The 22,430-nt window shown below is 46.6% G+C and overlaps 1 protein-coding gene across 50 annotated transcripts in view; it reads left to right on the top strand.

Moving 5' to 3' along the window:
• MAP4K4 (mitogen-activated protein kinase kinase kinase kinase 4) overlaps nt 1-8,867 on the top strand; it is a 174,004-nt gene extending 165,137 nt beyond the window's left edge. For 28 of the 50 annotated variants that reach the window (XM_073791000.1, XM_073790993.1, XM_073791010.1 and 25 more), the window contains 5 exons: nt 418-518; nt 1,955-2,104; nt 2,666-2,825; nt 3,658-3,797; nt 5,401-8,867. In XM_073791000.1, the coding sequence (XP_073647101.1) occupies nt 418-518; nt 1,955-2,104; nt 2,666-2,825; nt 3,658-3,797; nt 5,401-5,484 (635 nt within the window). In that variant the 3' untranslated portion in view covers nt 5,485-8,867. Of the gene's footprint in view, nt 1-417; nt 519-1,954; nt 2,129-2,665; nt 2,826-3,657; nt 3,798-5,400 lie in introns of all 50 variants that reach the window. The other 22 variants (XM_073790992.1, XM_073790991.1, XM_073790978.1 and 19 more) reach the window with 1 other exon arrangement.
• The last annotated feature ends 13,563 nt before the right edge of the window (nt 8,868-22,430 follow it).

Here is a 22,430-nt window from a genome sequence, read left to right as displayed (position 1 = left end):
CCACGTGGAAGATTTGACCTCTTGCTGGGATTCGGGACCCTCTTGTCTGATAAATCACATCATTATCCTTTTGAACTAGTACTGAGCCCTCAAGGTGGTAGGGTGGAAAGGCTGACATTGTCCTTGATTATTAAGTACTTACAGCCTAAGAAGGTTAGGGACATCAGCGAAAGTGCTCATCGATGGCAGCCAGGGTATGGAGTTGAGTCCAACGCAACACGGAGGAGGATGGGAACAGCCTGAATTGTACATTAAAGAATCGGAAAAGTGAACCACGAGGCTTGACCTCTCAGCATTTTTCTCTTGTTGGTTTGGTGGCTCAGCAGAAGGCATATTTAGAGAGTTTGCAGAGGACAACTGAAAGAATTTGGAGTCCACGTTGATACTGACCTGTGCTCCTCTTATTTGTTGTTGCAGTAAAATATGAAAGAATCAAGTTTCTGGTCATTGCTTTGAAGAGTTCTGTGGAAGTGTATGCGTGGGCACCCAAGCCATATCACAAATTCATGGCCTTTAAGGTAACAACATCAAGTGCACTTAAAAGTAGCATCAGCCGTGCACGCTGTGGCCGAGAGCCAGGGAATACGTCTGACAACCCCGAATGGTCACAACTGATCGTTTAAAAGCATGTGCTGATATTGGTATAACTTTATCATGCGAGAGGCCATTTCTAATGGAACAAGCCGAACTGTCGGCTTTCTAAGTCCTCAGAATGTGAGAGAGGAGCGGAATGTTGGGCAGACACGTGGATTGAAAGGACAGACTGACACCACCTCCATTTAAAAAGCAGACCTTGACTTTCCACCTAAAGTCATGGGCGTGTATAAAAATGTAGATGTTTATGTTTTTGACAGGTATCCAGCAATAGGCAGCTTTAAGGTATATCTATTCAGTAGAGGACTAATTAAAAATGAAGTTGCAGAAACTCTTGATGACACAAGGAATGCATTATTACACATTAAATAGAACAAGTATTAAAATATGTATAGTATACCATTTTTGTTCAAAGAAAGATACTGTAGAAAAATATTAGCAGTTATTTTTGTGGATATTTTTAATATTTCTTTTTTATACTTCTAGAGTTTGCACTAGATACAAATTTATGAAATTCTTAATTGAAAATGATATTACTATAACATTAGATATTATGAATCACTTAATAACATCGTTTCTGATATTAGACAAAAAACCTTAAGCATTGTCCCCCGGGGCTGTTTTAGGGCAGGGGAAAAAGTTAAGAATTTTGTATCCAAAAAGATTCTATTTACTTATGTTTTTAAATAGTTTTGACATATTTTATTAAGGGTCGGCTTCCATTATTTGGAAGATGGACATACTTAGATTGCTTGTTCCTTGATTCCCCAGAAAAGCAGTATAAATGGGGTTATCATATTTGCTTTAAAAAATAAATAAAGCCACATATTATTGACTAAAAGCTGTTGATTGTGTAGTTACAGTTCTCTTCTGAGATCTGGTCTTAATTACCTTCATGTACCAGGTACCAGGAACTGTACTAGTTGCTTTTATAAATAAATACCTTATTCAAATCTGCCTTATGAGCTATACGTGTTGACGTTAATGAAAAACTGAGGCCACCCAGGCTGTTACGGCACATGGTAGCCTCTCGTTAACTTTATCACTCTAGCTGGAAAACTAAAGTGGAGGTTTGAGTAGCTCAGCAGAGACTGTGATGATCACACTGATAAAATTCTCCTTACGTGTATCGTGTGGCAGCTCTCTCTCCACTGTCTGCGTTGGAGCAGCTGGTGCTGACTGACAGATAAGAGCAAAATAACTTCAAGACTTACTGTACAGAGTAGTTTTGCTTACGGTTTTTGCCAGGGTGGTTCAGTGATTGAGTAACGGCGTGCCTGGGTCTAGCTTCTCCAGTTTGAACCATCAGAAATAAGCTCTGCTTCGTCTCATGGCTGCTGTCTCCGTTGCTTCTTTGTAGTCGTTTGGAGATTTGGTGCATAAGCCATTACTGGTGGATCTCACTGTTGAGGAAGGCCAGAGGTTGAAAGTGATCTATGGATCCTGTGCTGGATTCCATGCTGTTGACGTGGATTCAGGATCAGTCTATGACATTTATCTACCAACACACGTAAGAAAGAACCCACACTCTATGGTTGGTTGACAGGCTTCATTTTACTTTGACTTTTTTCTTTACTCTGCTTAGGGAACTAACACAAGCAGGGATCCCTTGCTTTCCCTGTGCTGTGGGGGTGAGTATTTAAATGGCGCCCCTGTTCAGTAGCGCTCTGCTCTGAGCCAAGTGGAGACCCCCTCTCCTGGCTCTGAAGCGCTCCTGAAGACCTCCTCGCCCTGCTTTCACTAACACGGGAGGGTTGGGCAGCCGCTGTCAGGTCAGAAGCTCCGTGGGTCGGGACTGGTTAGAGGAACATAATTGATTAAGTGGAGCCCCCAATCCAAGTGTGTTCCAGGGGCTCCGAAAACGTGAACTAGTAGATTGTAGGACCTATCAAAGGTGGACTTGCAGATATATATATATATATCACATGGGTTTTCCACAGTGTTATCCAGTGCTGTGTTTATCACCAGGAATCTGAGCCAGCGCATTCCCCAAGACATTCTTATTGAGCCCTTTTGCAGGGATAGAAGGCGCCACAAACATGCGTGCCTGTGCTTTGTTCCTCTTCTCTAGATCCAGTGCAGCATCAAACCCCACGCAATCATCATCCTCCCCAACACGGATGGAATGGAGCTTCTGGTGTGCTATGAAGACGAAGGGGTCTATGTGAACACCTATGGAAGGATTACCAAGGATGTGGTTCTGCAGTGGGGAGAGATGCCAACGTCTGTAGGTGCGCGTCCCTGACGGGAAGAGGCCCTTCCTAAAGAGGCGTGTAGTTTGTGTACTGATTTTACGTGTTCTTCAGACCCTCTGGCCACTTAACAGAGTGGCTGGCAGTAGATGGTGGAAAGTTAGACTGTAGACCATGACACACGTAATAGTCTTATGTTAGGACAAAATCCAAGTAATTATTTTTTAAAACTCTGTCGTTCACAGTCCTTCATTTAATCTTTAAGACAGCCAGGGCAAGTAGGGCAGGTGTAGTTGTTGACTGATGTGTGGGAAGTGAGGGGAGACAGAAGGGTAAGTGATCACTCTTGCCATTCCGTGGCCCAGCCGCAGTCGACACTCAGCCTCCTGACCGTCCCTGTGCGTTCAGCAGCGAAGGCTGACCTCTGGAACCCTCATGGCTCCAAGTTTATGTCCCCAAACTGTTTTGGTTTAATTGCAGTTACGTCACTGGTTCTGTCCGCTTGGCTTTCCTTCTCGCTGCCTCCCTGGTAACTAGTGTGATGAAAATACGAGCTAAGCTATGGGGTGGGGGTGGGGGGGCGGGGGATGCTCCGGCGTGAACTGCCTCAACTGTTGATTCAAAATACGGCCTCCCGGGATGGACCACGAGGGTGCACATGCAGAGTTCCTTGCAAACAAAACCCCCAAATACTAGCTGTTTAGAGCGGTGGGGTGTGTGTGTGTGTCTGTGAGAGAGAGAGAGTGTGTGTGTGTGTGTGTGTGTGTGTGTGTGTGAGAGAGAGAGAGAGAGAGAGAGAGAGAGAGACCTGAGCAGTTTCTTTCCACGGCTGTCTTACCTTTAACAATATGTGTTTTCTCCTCTCAAAAAGCGTATATTCGATCCAATCAGACGATGGGCTGGGGAGAAAAGGCCATAGAGATCCGGTCTGTGGAGACGGGCCACTTGGACGGTGTGTTTATGCACAAAAGGGCTCAAAGACTGAAATTCTTATGTGAACGCAACGACAAGGTAACGGCTTCCTTAGAGATTCTTTTTAGTTTGCTACTATCTTTTAGCAATGGTTTATTTTCCATGAAGTTTGGTGAAGCCTTTCCTTGGGATTTTGATGGATTCTGAAATAAATTTATCAAGGAACTTTTCAGCAGTGACTTTTTAGGTCTGTTTATGGAGGTCATGATATATTTTATTTTGTTTTTGTTGAGGGGGTGGAGATGTTTATCGCTGCAGAAATCATCCTATGTTGGGTTTTTGTTTTTTGTCTTTTGGGGTTCTTATTCCCATCAGGTGGCCTGCCTAGGCTACGTTTGGTTTAGGGATAGAGGAGGTTAAAGCTACCAGTTTAGATGGATGGAATTCTTTTGTGTTTAGAAGGAACCCTCGTGAAAATTTAAGTAACAGGGTAAAACTTCCTCTCCCCTGATACGTACCAGAAATACACCACTTGTTGGTCTACCTTTTGAGTAGTGAAATAAGTTCATCGTTTGTGTGGCATAAATGCCTAAGAGGTGAGATCATTTTATGCAGAAGTAGGCGTACTTCCTGCAGGTGAGACCCCGGGGCATCAAAGCCCCAGTTAAAACCTTTGCTTTTTGAAACTGGCTGCATCCTTGTCTTCTCTGGGATTGACTCCCTCCCTCCCCAAATCAGCCTTGGAGTGGAACAGACACTGGCCAAGGGTGTTGACCCCTCGGGCCTTTTCTAAGCCCAAATTTCTCTGTCTTCTGTCACTTGGATAAAAATATGTCTGACCACCTGGGGCCGCCCACTGCAGCCTTAGAAACATTTCCCCCTTTTGCTTCACGTTAAAACATATTAAACCTCCTAGCAAGCAGACCTCAGCTTGACCTCTCAGACGAAGAGAGCTGTCACTTCTCCTTGTCAGCTGGGCCTCCTGCCCGGCCACGTGCTCTCCTACTCAAGAGCTGCATCACCACCAGCCCACTTCCTCCTGCCGTCCTCTAGCCCATTTGCCGGTGCACTTGGCCTTTGTTTTCCTACGTAATACCTCCTAGATCTTTTACCTTGAAAATCCATACAACCTCAGACCTAAGCCAGATTCTGCCAGCTTTTTGGCTCACACTTTCCTGAGTGTGTTCAGTAGAGCCATACCCATGATATTCCTTGAACTTCAGGCATTTAAATATTTTTATCATTCGTGATGTCACATCCATCGGGGTTTATTAATAAAAGGCACAAAACTAAATTATATTACTTTGACTATAGAGTCATATGAAGTAACTAATACATCTCAGCTTCATTTTCTAAAAGAGAGAAACGAGGTAGCGGAGGAGCCTCCCCTCTGCGCACTGAGTTTGCCAAAATCCCATTCATCTTTCAGAAGGTATTAGCCGTGGAGGTGAACACAGACGATCCCGTTTCGGGAACGCCGCCTTTGTTCCTCTGCGTTCTCACAGTAGGGCATGACGTATGAGGAGTCATCCGTTGGCTAAGGAGCCTTCCTGGTCAAGATGAAAACTGGCTCCTTCACAGACGAATGGACGTCACCCCAGATTTCCTTTGGGAGGGGCCCCTGGGGTTGTGGGACCAGGGTCCTGCTGACCCCTCTCCTCCCCTCTCCTCTCCTCCCCTCTCCTCCCCTCCCCTCCTACAGGTGTTCTTTGCCTCGGTCCGGTCCGGGGGCAGCAGCCAGGTGTACTTCATGACGCTGGGCAGGACCTCTCTTCTGAGCTGGTAGGAGTGGCGGGCGGGGATGCCGGCCCCGGAGTCATCGAGATGAGAACCTGGAATTCCTGGCAACTGGAGCTCGGAGCCGCCCAGGCCGCGTGGGCGGGGGTCTCCTCTCCTCTCCCGCCCACTCTTACCAGTTCATCCCCACTCTCTTCTTGTCCTGTTCGAAATAAATCAAGGCTGCAACGCAGCTGGTGCTGTTGAGACTCTACCATCAGGTGCTATCGGTGTTGGAATCAAGCATCAGGCAGAACGCAAACGCCTTCCCTCCAGCTCCAGAATTCCTCGTCTGTGACTCTGTCCCGGGGTGTCTGCAGGTGGAGAACAGACACGCCGGCGGGTGGTTAGAAGTGGGCACAGCGGGTGTAAAGTGTGCTCGGACGAGCAGGTCACTGAAGCCAAGAGCAGATTTAATATAGTAACATTAACAATGTATTTAATTGACATTTCTTTTTTGTAATGTGACCATATGTGGACAAAGAAGAAGGTGCAGGTTTAAGAAGTTAATATTTATAAAATGTGAAAGACACAGTTACTAGGATAACTTTTTTGTGGGTGGGGCTTGGGAGGTGGGGTGGGTGGGTTAGGGACCCATTTGGCATTTGGTTTCTTGGGAATTCTTTTTTTTTTTGGCCAAGAACTCAGTCATTTTCTGTGTACCAGGTTTTGCCTAAATCATGTGCAGATAATTCTTCAAAAAAAGAAAAAAGAAAAAAAAAAAAAAAAAAGGAAAAGGTGTGCATTTGTATCCTGGCCAGAACCTTGTTGTGTGACAGCATTAGCACTGCCTCAGTCAAAGGTTTAATTTTTGTTTAAACCTAGAAGTGCAACAGCAGTTTCACCACGGTCTGCACTTGCGGAGGGAAAAAAAATTTTTTTCAGCCACGTGTTTATTTTTTCGCCTACCTCATTGTTTTTAATGCATTAAGAGGTGGTTTAGTTTATATGTTTTTGGAGGAAAACATTAATGTTTAATTTAATCTTAATACCAAAACTATCCAATTGAAGTTTGACTGTTACTTCGTCACAGGTCTCAGTAGGCACAAGAGAAATTGTCCCTGAAGATGGGAAACAGCCACGAGGCTTGTCTCGCTGGGCGCGTCTGCTTTCTCAGTTGAGAGAGCAGATCGCGCTGTTTCCACCAGATTCACCCGTGGTGGTGGACGGGCGGCCATCACCCAGAGCACGAGGGGCCTCAGTGTTCTCAAATCGGGGTTTGCAGACAGGTGGTCATATGGGGACAGCCCCACAAACTGTTAACAGTGTTGCAGGAACCTTTCCTTGGGGCCAGGGGTATTTCCCTTTTTCTAAAAAATGCAATGCACTAAAACTATTTTAAGAATGTAGTTAATACTGCTCATTCGTAAGATAGCATCTCCCTGTGTTCTGGGTGTGATATCGAAGCCCTGGCTTTTCTCGTGCTCTCCCTTGCTCTCCCATTCTCTCTCTGTTTTTTAAACCAGTTTTACTTTATGAATATGTTCATGACATTTGTAATAAATGTCTTGGGTAATAATTGGTTTCATGGCTTCTGGTCACTCGGTTCCTCTGAGGATTTAATTGCTTGGTAAAGGAGCAGCGCTCCGCACCGTGGCTCTGCCGTCCACCTTTCCTGTTGTTGAGTTCTGATGGGAGTGTTGCATCCACCAAACAGAAGCTCGGTGTTTCATAGGCTCACTCCTCCTCTGTGGCGAATTTTCTTTTGTGACGTGTAAGTGGAGGTTTTCCTCCAACAGTCACCTGCACCTGTTTGCTGAGGCTTGGCCCGGCATTCGCATCCCATTTGGCATCCTTTTTGACTCGTCATCCTCTTCCTCCTGGGTCAGCATTTTTGCCAGAGGCTCTCCTGTGAATTTCAAACCCTAGTGAAAAGTACATACACTCGCAAACGCAGAAACAACAGCTGGTCGCGTACACACGCCACCACAGGACCCACTGAGAAAACCCGCCTCCGTACTGGAAGGATAAGGCCGGGGAAACAGGTTGTCCGTGTGTGAGACTTTGGTGTGGTGCTGATGTCTAAGGCAGAAAGAGATAGTTGTTTTCTACTAATTCATACTGAACATAGAGAAGATTGGGGAGTTAATCCCACCCTCGGAAGGGACTTCTGAGACAGGCCAGACTCGGTCACCACGGGGCCGCAGTCCCAGCCACCTCACTGCTGGCGTTTCCCTCCTCGGTTTGGCTTTTGACCCAAGACGAAATGTGCCTCAGTGAACACGTGCACCAGGAGGAGAAAGGACCACGTGGCGGGGTCAGTTGTAGCCCCCTCCCATGACTTTAGCGAAAGGTAAAAGTTGGGCAGGTGTCTTTGAAAAAAATACTGAACTTCTGATACCGACATGGAAGATACAAAAAGGGATGAGGCCTCATGGTCTGCATCATCCAGACTTGAAGCTCAGTGTCTGTAAGTCAAGGGCTGTGACACAGGCCATGCAAATGGTGTTCCCTTGGAATTGCCGAGTACTGAGAACTTGAAAAAACTACATTTCCCTCAGGGGCGATGGGCTCCGAGCTCAGGTCAGGGTGGGCCTGTCCTAGTTGGGCAGCACCTGGTGGTGTTGGAGTTGAACGTGATTGAATCCATCGCCGGGCTTAGCTGACCGAGGTCAGCTGGCCACTGGTCCCCTGGGTGGGTGCCTGCGGTGTGCTTTCCTCGGCCGTGGTATCCCTCCCTCCGTGGCCTCCCCGCCTTGTCGATCAGACTGTGTTGCCACAGCCTCAAGCAGGCGCCCGGTTAGGTTTCTCCATGAAAGATGGCGAGCTGTCGCGATGTCTTTCTTCTAGAGAAAGGGATGATCTTTCTCCTTTAACAGGGTAGTGACTTCACAGAAGTGCAAAGATGGCAAAATCAACAGAAGAAGATAGTATTATGCTGATACCGTTAAATGTGGAACGCGGAAAACTATGACAACTCTTCCAAACAAAATACCAGTATGGCTCTAGGTTTAGTCAGAGCCTTAATAAGTGATACCCTTCTGTGTTTAAAGCAGAGTCTCTCTGTATCGGGCGCAGTGTTTTTACTTTTTCTCACGCCCATGTTGTGTTGAAGAAAATGTTTACAAAAAAATGATTTTGTTACACTAATGTGCATCACGTATTTATGGTTTACCTTTAAGTGATCTTTTGTGGGTTATTTAGGCTTTCGTCTTCGTTGTAGTCCACTTACGGTGATTCATAATCCCCAGTTTTGCCAGTTATAAATTTGCTAAACAGTAATGCAAGTGACAAGCTGCATTGTTTACTAATCAGAGCTGCAAAGCAGACTGGTGGCAAGTACACACACAGCCTTCTTTTTTCAGTGCTAACTCGTCTTCTGTGTATTATGAAAATTACTGTTGTCCCTCTTCTCCCCTCTTTTGTCCTTAAATAAAGTAAAAATGACACCTATTTCACGTGGCATGAGTTTCAAATATATTCCCTTCCTTCAGAATGTTTCCTTCCTCGAAGGATCCTCCTTCCCCCGTGCCACCCCTGGCCTGAGCGGGCGACTGTTAGATCCTGCCATCTCCCTAACAGGGATGACCCAGGGGCTCACCCGGCACAGGTTACGAAAGCAGCAAACACTTGTTCAAAGATCTTAGAATGAAATTGATGGGTGAGCTCTTGATCGCCGTGTTCCTGAAGCCAAAAACGGAGTAAGGCTCATTTTACGTGCATGCTGTCTGTTCTGTAGCTAACAGGACGATGAAAGGGACGCTGTCTCAAATTGGCACATAAATGTGACCTTAGGCCTAATCACTGGAGCTCCTTCAGTGCAAGGTCATCAGCCCCACCCACGGGTGTGCCCCGTCAACCCCCCATAGCCTGGCAGGAACATGCCTCATTGGATAGATGCCAGGTCATGCCATGGGTGTCCGCACCCTGCCCGAGCCCCCTCCTGGGTTGCATGCGTTAGTCAGCTAGCTCCTCTGTGCTTCCTCCTGGAAACGCGTTCATTCTCTAAGGTGAAGATAAACTCGTAAATACCTAGGCCCCCCCCAAGGAGCAAGTTAGTTCCCTTCCTACTTGATGTTGCAGCTGGTGTGGGTGACGGGGAATGAACGTGTGGTAGCCCCATCATTCATGGCCCCCGTTCCAGCTGCGCTTCCTCGGTGGAGGTGGAGGCCACCAGGGTCAAGTCAGCCCCTGTAAGGGGTGCTAGCCCGCTGATCTGGTGTCACGTTCAAGGGTGCGGTGACGTTGCTGCTTTATCTGCCATCTAGGACTTAAACAATGCCCGTGCTTCGTTTTAGGAGAAGTAGGTGCTGTGTTTTGTGAAGGAAAATGGCTAAGGAATTAAGTTGGGCACAATAGTTATTACATTTTCTTATGGGAGAAGTAACGTGTGTTCAGACAGGAGAGTCTCACACCCGGTCTGCCTCGCCCTTCACTATGAGATGATCGTGTCGTATCTGCATTTCCGAATCTTGCGGGAACTCTTGCAGCTTTGCCTCTGCCTCTCCTAACTTCCCTGTGCTCATACTTCACCTCATTTATCCTCTCTGATACGCTGATGACAACACGGTGCTCTCTGGTTCAATCTGTTTCTATGTGAATACAGAGCCTGCATATGAGCTCTGATTGGTTCTTACTGCTCTGCTCCTCAGAGAATTTCCTGGTGGTTTGCTTCAGTAGCTTGAAATAAAAACCCTGATGTTAATCTAAGGACGAAACCAGCCCCCTGTGCAGCGTGGGGCTGGTGAGGAGGTGCACTGGGGTAGCCAGGCCCCGGGAGGGCTGTGAGAGTCTCACATGCTGGGCGTGGGCCACCCGGGTCCCGTAACAGACTCACCAGTCCCCCGGCTGCAACTTGGCTTCCTGTAAGAAGAGCACGGTTCCTTGATGCTAAGTCTCATCTCCTAGTTTGCTTGGTTACAGGAAATTTGAATTAGATGGTCCAGCACAAAGTGATACAAAATTACTGTTTTTATTTTGGTCTGAGTTGTGAAATTCTGGCAGCATGCCCCCCAGGAGTCTTGCAAAGGGCTGACGTGGATACAGCTTGAGGGAAGCATTGCCGCTCTTTCCTTAAGTGTGTTTGGAAGTCAGACGTAACACAGACCTTAGAAAACAGTACTAAACAACTTTTCTACAATAAAGAGATCAAATCCTGCCTTGATTCTTTTATTAACAGCTTTATTGAGATAATCCATGCCACACCATTTAAAGTGTACAGACTGGGATTTCCCCGGCGGTCCAGTGGTTAAGACTTCGCCTTCCAGTGCAGGGGGTGTGCTTTCGATCCCTGGTCTGGGAGCTAAGATCCCACATGCTTCGCGGCCAAAAAACCAAAACAAAACAGAAGCGATATTGTAACAAATTCAATAAAGACTTTAAAATTGGTCCACATCCAATAAAAAAGAAATCTTAAAAAAATAGAAAGAAAGTGTATGGACTGTCTGGTGGCCTTCAGTCCTTCAGAGCTGTGGCTGCATCACCGCAATCCATGTTTAAACGGTTATCACCCCAAGAAGACAGTCCACACCCCTTTGCCGCTGTCCCTCAGTCCCCTCCCCTCCCATCCCCCTAAACTTCATGCAACCCCTCACCACTTTCTCTCTATGTGGACGTGCCTCTCGTAGACGTTCTGTGTCAGTGGAGTCCTGCAGTGTGTGTCCTTTGTCAGTGGCCCCTTCGGTTTCACAGAGTGTCTGGAGGTGCGTCCTGTTGTAGCAGGTGCTTGCTTTCTTTCTCTGTCTTTTTATTCTTTGTTTCTATCGACATCCTTGGTTCTTCATCTTTGACCCTGATGCCTTCAGCTCTAGGACAGATGGACCACGTCACTGCCAGCCAGCTGGGTCCCAGCCCCCAGTGAGAGCTGCAGGGCTAACCTTTCACCCCTTGGGGGAAGCAACCTGACAAGCTGCCCCGGAGATGGATTCCTGCTGCTGAGACGCGCTTCCACTGCCAGCGCTTAGAAACCCAGAGATCCCCTCCCCGCTGAGACGTTGATGCTAAACACCATGCGCTTCACAGGTCAGGTGGTGCAGGGTGGTCACGTTCGGGACTGGGGGGAACCTTCCAGAAGTACAGCTGCCGTGTCTAAAGACCCAGCACCAGCCTGCCCACGGAGGGCCAGCCTCCAACCCTGGGAAGCTGGGGTCTGGATCGGGTTCTCGGGTCATCCCTCTGGCCTGCGTGCTTGCCCCTAGGAAGGGTCCTGAGAGCCGTCCTGCTGAGCCAGATCCCCTTCTCGTCCTGAGCAGGTGGGCTCAACTGTCCCATTTCCAAAGGGCCTTGCCCTGTTGGGGCCTCATGTCTCTCACTGGCATCGAGGACATTTCCTTAGTGCCGCCTGCTGGAAGGCCTTCTGATTGTCCCTGAACCCGCCCTGCCAGGGTACCTCGTCGAGTAGGTGTGGATGCTCGTAAACTTCTGGGGGCTTGGTGGCATTTGGGTGAGTCTTCTGGGTTGAGCATCGCTGGGTGCTGTGTGTCTGGAGGTGTGGTCCTCCTGGGGGAAGTGCGGGGCGCTGTCTGCAGGGGCAGCTCCAGAACCAGAGATCGGTGTTCCCTGGACGTTAAAGCAGAGCCTTCAGTAACAGTGCAACCGGAAAGGTTTCTACTTTTTAGCAAAAACAGCAATGTGGCTGCCAAGAGCCGGTGTGTGTGTGGACTGATGGGAGAAAGCGGTGAAGTGGGAGAAGAGGACGTCCCTGTTCTGGTCAGGCCACACCTGGCTGGATGCACCCATCGTGGGATCCAGACCAGCCGCAGCCTCAGCACAGGTGAGGGACCGACTGGGAAGGGCCCCAGACCAGTTCCCGAGAAGACTGGTTTAAAGGAAGGGTACCAAAGATAATTAGGAGAAGTCATTATAAACCTCTGAAGACAGTTCCACTAATCAATCCAGTTTGGAGTCAATAAGAGCAATGATGACAGCAAACACTGTGTGTGTGTCTGCTAGGCCCCAGGCGTGTACTGAGGGCTTTTACACATGTCTGCTTGGCCTGTAGAAGAGAAGACGGGGCGCCGCTTGTTGACTTTATTTGGAGAGGTAATTAGAGGCAGGAGGGGTAGCTCTGTGAGGTGCCAAGTGGTAGATCTAGGAAAAGTGGGTTGAACCCATAGACAGACTCTGCTTTCAGTATGGAAGGGACCAGAAGAAGGAAATGGGCAACTTCCATGGCTGGTCAGGCCCATGCCCTGAGGCTGACCTTGTTGGGATGTAGAGGAGGTCCCCTGAGGTTCATTAGGTTGTAGGGGAGGCCCTTTGAGGTTTGTTGGGACTGGATATAAACAAGGCTGGTAAACAGTCCATGGGCCATTTGAGAACATTCTTGAGCCCAAGTGCAAACTGGCCTTGGTATTCCTTGTAAACGGGAATGAACCTCTGAGCAAGTAGGTATTTAGGCAACCATCTGGAGAGTAACTGTCTGCAGCAGGAACGGATGGGCAAGGGCATGGATGGGAACTTTCTCCAGGACACACCGAGGTGCTCACTGCACTGCAGAGCTCCCCCCATGCCCCACCCAGGGCCCCTCTGGAAGCCTCACTCCCTTTGATTCCTCTTTCCCAGTACCATGGCTGACTCCCCGGGGAACCCTGCAGCTACCAAGTAGGAATCCTGGGACTTTCCCATCACGGGAAATGAGCAGGTCCTCCTGGACCTGAGACCATTTGGTTCTGGGGGGCTTTAGTCAATCCTCTTGGTTGCAAAAGAGGACTGATTGCATTTTCCCAGATCCAGAACTGTCTCAGATTTCCAGCCTTGTTTCAACAATGGGATGCTAGTGTATAAAACAGAGAAAGGAGGTATTGGTGTAGATACTAAGTTCAAATGTATAATGTTCTCCAAAGATCAACAGTGAGAACCGATACTGCTTTGCTCTTAGGTTTATGAGTAATATATGTCAATGTCAATATTATTTATTTTTCTTTTTTAACTTTCTAGTAGGTGATAATTCTGACAGGTGAATAATGGCAATTTTTAAACAGTTAACCTTGCAAGAAAAGAACCCCCGAAGTAGAGATGTCAACAATCTTGGGATACTTTTCAATGACTTGGGTAGTTGCGGCGGCAGCAGCATTTAAGATGTGAACACGAGTAAGTTCAGCTGGCAACACAAACATCACTTTGTCAGTCTCTAGTGTGAGACACAACATATACTCAATTGCGCCCATTTTAATACGGTTTTAGTTAACTCAATATATTCCAAAATATAATTTCAATATGTAATCAGGACTTTAAACAATTGGATAGTTTACATTCTTTTTTCCACACTAAGACTGAAATTGTGGATTTCACACAGCACGTCTCAGTTCTGAGCCACTTTTTAAGTTCTCCATCACCACTTGGGAAGCATCCACTAGGGAATTAATCCACTCGAGAATCATCTGAAGTAAATATTATTGGTACATTCTACTGAAGAAGACACTGAAGCTCCTAAAAGGTGGAATAACCTGCTAGGGGGTAGTCCTAGGGAGGCCTAGGACCTGGTCCGTTCATCTCCAGAGTCTGGTTTTTCTACCCCTTAGTGCACATTATTTTGATCGGTGTTTTAAAATAGTTTTTAAAAACACTTTAATTTTTTTACGACAGCGTTCTACCAGAATGTTACCTGGGATGGGGAGGCAAAGGAGGTACAGAGTCTGCTCTATTTTAGCTTGTTCATATTTTCATCAAGAAACCTGGATTTTAAAATTTTTGATTGTTTTCATTAAAACAGAAACATGAGAGAGGCCAGGATAGGCAGACCACATAATTGGCAGATATCAGGGGCCGATTTAGCAGTGCCTGATGGGTAAGAAGCCCTTGCTGTTCCCCGTGAGACTGATGTGGTGCCCTTGGTAACTCTGTCTTCCCTCCTCGGTGAGCCCTTCATTGCCCCAAGGCCAGGAGGAAGGAAGAGCAGCAGCCCTGCGATTTCACATGCCCCACAAGAAGTCACAGGTTCTGTGCAGCTTGTGGTCAGTGTTTAGACAGAAGGCCCCGTCCAGTGCCGGGGAGCGAGTTCAGCCGGGACCTCTGAGTCACGGGCTGGGAGCTGAGCGTGAAGTGGTCAGAGGTTCTCGTGCTTGTGGGGAGAACCCATCCCACCTTTATATCCAGATGCTGATTCCTGCCACTGTGCGATCCATACGAGCATGGGACCTGTGCAGAAACTGAGAAGCACGATGGTAGCTCTGTGACGCGTGCATCATGGCATATCCGTGTATAACCCAGTGACTGACAAGAGCTGAGTGTTGCATTCCTCTTGACTCACCCGGTACTGTGGCCAAAATGCAGGGCAGGTAGCCATCGCCTAAGAGTCCGGGTCATAATCTCCCTTGTGTTGAAGTACAACACCCTTGTTTTAATGTATGCTCCCAATCCTTTGATATGATGAGGAGAATCATCAGATGCAGGAGTTTCCACCCCACTGTTTGTGTTGAAGCCATTGTTGTGAATAGGGTGTAGCCTAAGAGACTGCTCCTCCTGGAATCTGCCAGAAGTAGGACCAAACTCTTGTCTTAGACAATAATCCGCCAGGATCAGATCATCAAGTTCAGCATCTGAGAGCCTGTGTAACCTCCATAAAACTGAACATGAAGCATCTGCATGAAGGTAAGTGTTTTGTTTTTTTTTTAAGGCCTCTGTAAGGCGATTGAGAAAGATAGCTGGATTTTCCTTAGGTTCTTGGGTTATCTCTTTTAGTTTTTCAAAATGGACTACCTTATGAGCGGCGGCCTGCATGCCAGCCAGGAGGCATTGGATCATGAGGTCGCGTTTACGACGGCCATCGTGGCCATCCTGATAAGTCCAGCCTGGATCGGTGTCAGGTACGGCAGTCGCTCCAACAGGCGTGGAGTTGTCAGTAAGATGAACCTGATCTGCATGGTTTCGGGCAGCAGTTTGAATTCTTTCCCTCTCGTCAGGAGTCAGAGTAGAAGATAGGATCACAAAGATATCGTGCCAGGTTAGATCGTAAGCTTGAGAGAGGTAGCGAAATTCTTTGATGTAGCGGGAAGAGTCGGCAGAAAAGGAGCCTAATCGCTTTTCTATTTGAGAGAGATCTTGGAGGGAAAAGGGAACATGAACTCTAACTAACCCTTCCGCTCCTGCTACCTCCCTCGGAGGGCACAGGAGATTTGGATCTTGGGAGTCGTGAGAGCGTGTATGTGCACTAATTGGCGAAGCAAGGGGCGTGGGAGGAGAAACCGTTGAGGGAGGTGGGGGAGCTGTTGGAGGGGACGGAGCGGGTTCGGGAGGAGGAGGGACCGCCTCAGGGTAGGGTGGAGGTTGGAGAGGAGTTCTGGAGGGGGGAGAGGCGAGAGATTCGGGAGGGTCGGCTAGTGGAGGGGGTCATCGTCAAAGGAAATTAAGGGCTTGAATGTAGGAGATGTCTGTTTGGCAAGAAGGATCTGGGAAGTGGAACAATCGACGCCGAGGGAAGGGCGGGAGCGCAAATACCAGAAGGCCTGAACATAGGGGACCTCAGACCATTTGCCCGTCCTGCAGCAGTAATTATCTAGATCACGGAGGATGTTAAAATCGAAAGTCCCTTCAGGAGGCCATTGATTGTCTAGAGGATATTGTGGCCAGGCCACAGTGGAATAGAAAATAAGCCGTCGGTGACGGAGATCTTGGGAGAAACCGAGGGCGGTAAAATTGGCTAGGAGGCACCCCAGGGGGGGGTCTTAGGCTCTGGTTTCGATTGTGAGGTTCCCACGACCCCCAGTCTGTCCCTGAGTGAATGGAGAGGGAGAGAGGCGTCCCTGGTCTCAGTCTCCAATTCACGGCAGGTCGGAGGGCGGTCAGGCGATTGGGACGTCTCCACAGTTGCCCGAGGCCCGGAGAGAGGACGGAGGAGTCCCTGACGCGGCCGCGATTAAGGACAGGGAGTCCGGTGGGCAGGGACTCTGAGGGTCGGAGGGAACAAGGGACGGGGACTTACCCCGTTTTCTGCCGGATCGGGTGGATGAGTAGAGGTTCCCTGGTTGTCTCCTGGGGGAGGGGAGGAGCGGCCCGCACGGTAACCCGCGGAGCTTGGTACCCCTCCCGGGTTTCGGCACCAAATGTAGGGAACGGGACCAAGAAACGGAGGAGAGCCTAAACAAGCTTTATTTGGGGATGCTCCCGGGCGAGGTTCACTGGTCCGAGAGAAAGGGGCCAGAGAAGTCGCCAAGGTAAGTGTCTTTATAGTTTTATGCATAAAATAGTTGATCCATTCAATCAATATATGAGCCACTGTGTTGCCTGCTGAGATTATTGTATAACGTGAAGGAAGAGGATCTAATTGTAGCTCAGACTCCAAGTTCATTATAAGGAGTTGAAAAGACATGCCGGCCTCCCCGCAGTTGTGGCGAGCCCAAGGCACCCCGAGGAGAGCGCTGGGGCTCAGGAGAGAAGAAGGAGCCGTGAGGCTGCACAGCCCTTCCAAGTGTGGATACCTCAGTGGTCTAGCAAATCCTGAGCATGTGTCACATCACCTAGAGGGTTTGTTAAAAACCGTTTGCCGAGCCCGATCCCGGAGTTTCTGGTTCAGGAGCTCTGAGGTAGGGCCAGAGAGTTTGCATTTCTAATGGATAGGCAGGTGGTCTGGGACCATGCTTGAGAACCACTCTTCTAGAGAAGTTGTTAGTAAAAACAGGAAGAGTAAGGACGTTGGAAAATGCGTAAGTTTAGCATAGTCATTTGAGCCAAGTTCCACAATCTTATAGAAGTACAAAGAACTCTCGGGGGGAGAGAGCCTGTCACTTGCCCACACCTCTTTTTTTTTTTTTTTTTAACATCTTTATTGGGGTATAATTGCTTTACAATGGTGTGTTTCTGCTTTATAACAAAGTGAATCAGTTATACATATACATATGTTCCCATATGTCTTCCCTCTTGCGTCTCCCTCCCTCCCACCCTCCCTGTCCCACCCCTCCAGGCTGTCACAAAGCACCGAGCCAATATCCCTGTGCCATGCTTGCCCACACCTCTTATCCCTTATTAGAAGTTTCCTCAGCGAGAACGAATCGGAGACTCTCACCCCTGTGGCATAGTTGGCATATGTACATTTATTGATATAGTGTATGTTTTGCTCTTGAAACCGTGAGAAATCCCAGAAGGGCTCATACTGGTTCTTCGCACCCCAAGGCAGCCAGGCCTTCGCCTCTCTCATCCCTGCAGAGTCAGTGATGGGTTTGTGCTTCAGGCCAGATGGAGGTGCCGGGCACCCGGAAGACGTGTTCACTACAGAGACCTCTGTTTAAGAGTCCAGGCCCACTGGGGAGGAGCAAAAGGGGGCCTGTTGTGGACCGAATTGTGTCCCTTCAAAATTCATATGTTGGACCCCTAACCCCCTACATGATTCTATGTGGAGTTAAAGCCTTTTTAGAGGCAGTGGAGGTTAAATGAGGTCATAAGGATGGGTCCCTGATGCAGTAAGACTGGTGTCTTTATAAGAAGAGGAAGAGACACCGCGAGTGTCCACACAGAGAGAAAGGCCACGTGAGGACACAGAAAGAAGGCGGCCGTCTGCACGCCATGGAGGGAGGCCTCAGGAGAACCCCAACCTTCTGGCACCTTGATCTTGGACTTCAAGCCTCGAGAACTATGAGAAAATAAATCTTTGTTGTGTAAGCCACCCAGTCTGTGGTCTTTCGTTATGACAGCCCGAACAGGGTCCAACGAAGGGGAGAGGTGATGGCACGCCTGAAGAGGAGAAGTGTCACAGGAAATGAGTGCAAAAACCTGGGGTCGCAGGGGGCAGAACCAAAGATCCCCGGGTGACGGACAGACTCCACAGGCTTGAACGGTGAATGTTTCCAGGGGCTGAAGAATTGAGACCTATCTGCTGTTTTCAGATGACATGTAAGCTCCAAAGATTCTGATATGTACCTCCAGAGAAGCGCCATCCTCCAGACACGATTTTGTTTGAATTTCTTAACATTTTAACCAGGGGAAGCTTAGAGGATTGGATCTGGTTTACCAAATAAATCATGCATCACTTCTGGCGCTGAATGTTGTTGATTGATTCAATTCATATCTACTATGCAGTGTATCAATAAATAATCAGCAGAGCTTATAACACCTTTTAAAGCCTTATTATGGAAGAATGTAAATGCATACAAAAAGAATAGAAGATGGACCCCTGTGTATCCGTTACCCTGCCTCAGCTATTACCCATGGATGGCCACTTCTTTCATCTATCTTCCCACCCCATTCTCCTCATGGAGTATTCTGAAGCAGCTCCCAGACACTGGATCATTTGGTCCTTAAATATTTCAGTACCACTTCCAAATTGACTAAACCGTTATCACACCTAAAAAACTAACAGAAATTCCTAATTTCTGCAAATGTCATTCAGTATTCAAATTTCCCTCGTTGTCTCAGGGATTTTTTTAACAGTGGGTTTGAATCAGGATCTACTTAACACATTGTAATTGATGTATTTTTTTAAAAGTCAGAATTGTCAATGTTCCAGCGGTTCTGCTTTGGCCAGTAGGGGCCTCCTCAAGTTGGCTCCTTGGTGTTTTAGACATGAGCTTAGTGGTCTTTGATTTTGAGTCAGGAAAACTTCCCCGATCCTGGTTATAGAGTCATTGGCTCACATTTGCTTTTAGTATTGGTATGGTTTCTTTTTTAAAAAAACGTTTTATGTCTCATTTGTCTGGATTTTTTCTGATGTGCAGTGTGAGGAATAAATCTGCTTTTTATCTTTTTCCATATGGTTATCCTGACACTTTATAACACATTAAGAAACCCAGCTTATCCCCTCTGGGTTGAGATGACATCTTTATCATATGCTGAGTTTGTGTACGCAATGGGGACTATTTATGGATTTTCTGTTTTGTTCTGTTAGTCTACCTGTGCACAAAATGGCACACTGTTTTAACGGGAGAGACTTTCTAGTTTGTTAAAATGCCTCTTTTCTTGATTTACCAACTTTAAATATCTATTAACTCCCTGTTGAGAAAAACAAGGCTTTGGCTAATTTATCCCTCATTTCTTATTCCTCTCCTCCACAGCTTTTCAGAATTATGTATTTTTATTCTTCTACTTGTTATATTTTTAATTTAATGTTTAATTCCAAAATATCTACTGAGGTATAATTTACATACAATAAAATGTGACCATTAAAAAATGTACATTTTGATGAGTCTTGACAAAATTGTATACCCAGTAACTACTAGCGCAATCCAGAGGGGGAGAAGAAAACACGTAAACATCGATTTTTTGGTTGTACCAAATTTAGTCAGGATGTGTTACTTCCTTATGGAGTAAGATGAGAGCACTAGCCCCATGCCCTGCCCTGTACCACATTTTCTGTCTTCTACCTCTCACATTTTGCTTTATAATTTTTTTTACTATTTCATACTGAGTAACACGTTTTACTATATTTAAGTCTTCCGTGCTTTGTCTGTGGGTTGATTATGAAATTTGAAAATAGATGTATAGTGTTTACATTAGTCCAACTCTAAATATTGATACTATTCTCTGCCTAGTCAAGAGGTTGCTAGAACTACTTTTCCCTCTTTACAGTCAAATGTTATGACCTCTATTCCACTGAAAGGAAGATAGTTCTGGTATCTGGATCAAACTGATGATCTTTTTCTATACTCTATTAATTACTCAAACCATGGTTTATGTTTTAACCATGATTTTCCTAAACAGAAGTTTTCTCCTAGAATCCTGAAGTACCTTTAAAGAAAGATGTCTTCATCTTATCTTTCAAGTCACCCAGGCTTTCATTGATACCACCTACAGAATGCAATCCACCTTTCTCAGAGACATCCCTGAGGACCATCGCAACTTCCTGGTCTAGCCTGGACCAGTTGCTGTCTATGAGAGCTGGCCAGTTCTCATTCTGCAACTTCCCTTTACTGATCACTGCCCCTTTCCCTACCTGGGTTATACTAACTGCTTTCTGGATTTCATTTCCTTCCCTGGCTTGTTTTCCTTCCTTATTTTCTTGAAGTGTATCCTTGAGTAACTTCCTCAGAAAGGGTACATGGGAAGAAAACTTTAGGTCTTTGTCTTTCTGAAAATGTTTATGTTCATTCCATGTCTCATATTTGATTGATAGTTTGCCTGTGAATAAAATTCTCTATTAACATAAATTTCCCTCAGAATTAGGAAGGTATTGTTCCTTTGTCATATCATTTGATTATTGCTGAAGTGAGGACTTGTATTCAGTATGATTCTCATTCCTTGGTGCTTAAAAGTTTCCCCTTCTGGAAGCATCTAGGATTTTTTCCTTTACCTTTGGTATTCTGAATACTCATGAGTCTTCTTTCATTTACTGGATTTTTTCCCCAACTATTCCTTTAGTGGTCCCTTTCAATCTGAAGTCTGGTGAGTTTATTTGATGCTGGGACCATTTTTTCAATTTTCCCCCACTTTCACTAGCTCTGACATCACAGGAACTCCTATCACTTGGATGTTCTACCTGGTGGATTGACTCTCATTTTTTCTCTGTCTTTTTTATTAAAGTTTTTAGCATTGTCTTTCAGCTTGCTTACAAATTTTTCCTGACTTTGGCCTTCAGCCTGTGGACTGATTTCTTTTTCTTTTTTTCATTTTAACAATCATATTGTTATTTTTAAGTGCAGGTAAAGGTATCAGGCAATGATAGAATAGCATGTTCCAGACCACTGAGAACAACTAAAATGCCATAGAAGATAGAAGTCAAATCAGTTTGAAAGCATTCGAGAGCTATTAATGCAGACAGGACTTAAGGGGCCCTGATGCTATAGAGAAGGAGCTACATACAGGTGAACCTAATATCCTTCAGTGCTTCTACCCTTGAGGGATTTGCTAATTTGAAAGTGGTACGGGTCCAAGAGCAGGAAATAGCAGCAAAGAGGCTAGGAAATTGAGTTGAACTTTCAGCAATCTCATAGTGACTGGAGAGACAAAATGTAGACGTCAGGGCTACCAGAGCAGCCAAGACTTAAGAGTGCAAAATCCCAGAGTTAAAAGCCACATTGAGCTGAACTCAGCATTCTGTTCCACTTCTCCCTTCGGACATTTGCTGATTCGAAAGCAGCACGGGTGCTAGAAGCTGAGAGGCTGGGAAGCTAAGCGAGCTTTGGGCAATCTCATGAGTCTGGGGAGGCAAACATTTCAGTTAATTGCCCACTAAGCAGGAGAAGCCCTGGGAAACACCCCAGGCTTCCTCTTGATGCCATGCGAGGGCTACACGTGAGTTAAGAGCAAACCAGAAAAAGACTAGCCTTTCCGAAAGACTGAAACTCAACTTTGAATCATTCAGACCCAGACTGGATAAGGTGATGTGTCCCTGTTCTAACTGCCTGACAGAAAGCAAAATATATTCTTTGTGGAGGAAGATAACATTAGTGAACCTCAAATTTTGTCTACAATTTTTCATACACAACGTCCAGCATAAAAAAGTATCAGGCATTCTAAGAAATCACAAAAAAGTTAACCAAACGAGGAAACAAATGTACTAGAGAAAGAACCTACAAGTGATGCAGATATTGGAGTTACATTGGATCATTTCATTATCATGTTTAATAAAAGAGATGAAGAGATTGGAAATTTCTGCAGAGAACTAGAATGAATGAAATAGAATCAAATAAAAATTCAATAACAGAAACCACTGTTAAAAACCCCATGGATGTGAAACCACTGTTAAAAACCCCGTGGATGTGAAAAGACAACCTACAGAATGTGAGAAAATATTTGCAAATCATTTATCTGATAAGGCAGCGGTCCCCAACCTTTTTGGCACCGGGGAACGGTTTCGTGGAAGACAATTTTTCCATGGAAAGTGTGTGTGGGGATTGTTCAGGCAGTAATGCGAGTGTTGGGGGAGTGACAGTTCAGGTGGTGATGTGAGCGACGGTTCAGGCGGTAATGCGAGCGATGGGGGGAGAATGGTTCAGATGGTAACGCAAGTGATGGGGAGCGGCAGATGAAGCTTCACTTGCTCGCCTGCCGCTCACCTCCTGCTGTGCAGCCTGGTTCCAGTAGCAGTTGCAGCCCGGGGGTTGGGGACCCCTGTGGTAAGGGGTTAATATCCAGAATATGTAAAGAACT

The sequence above is a fragment of the Tursiops truncatus genome, chromosome 14 (assembly GCF_011762595.2).
Source record: "Tursiops truncatus isolate mTurTru1 chromosome 14, mTurTru1.mat.Y, whole genome shotgun sequence".
Classification (NCBI taxonomy): Eukaryota; Metazoa; Chordata; class Mammalia; order Artiodactyla; family Delphinidae; genus Tursiops; species Tursiops truncatus.
This window is presented reverse-complemented; position numbering and strand designations above follow the sequence as displayed.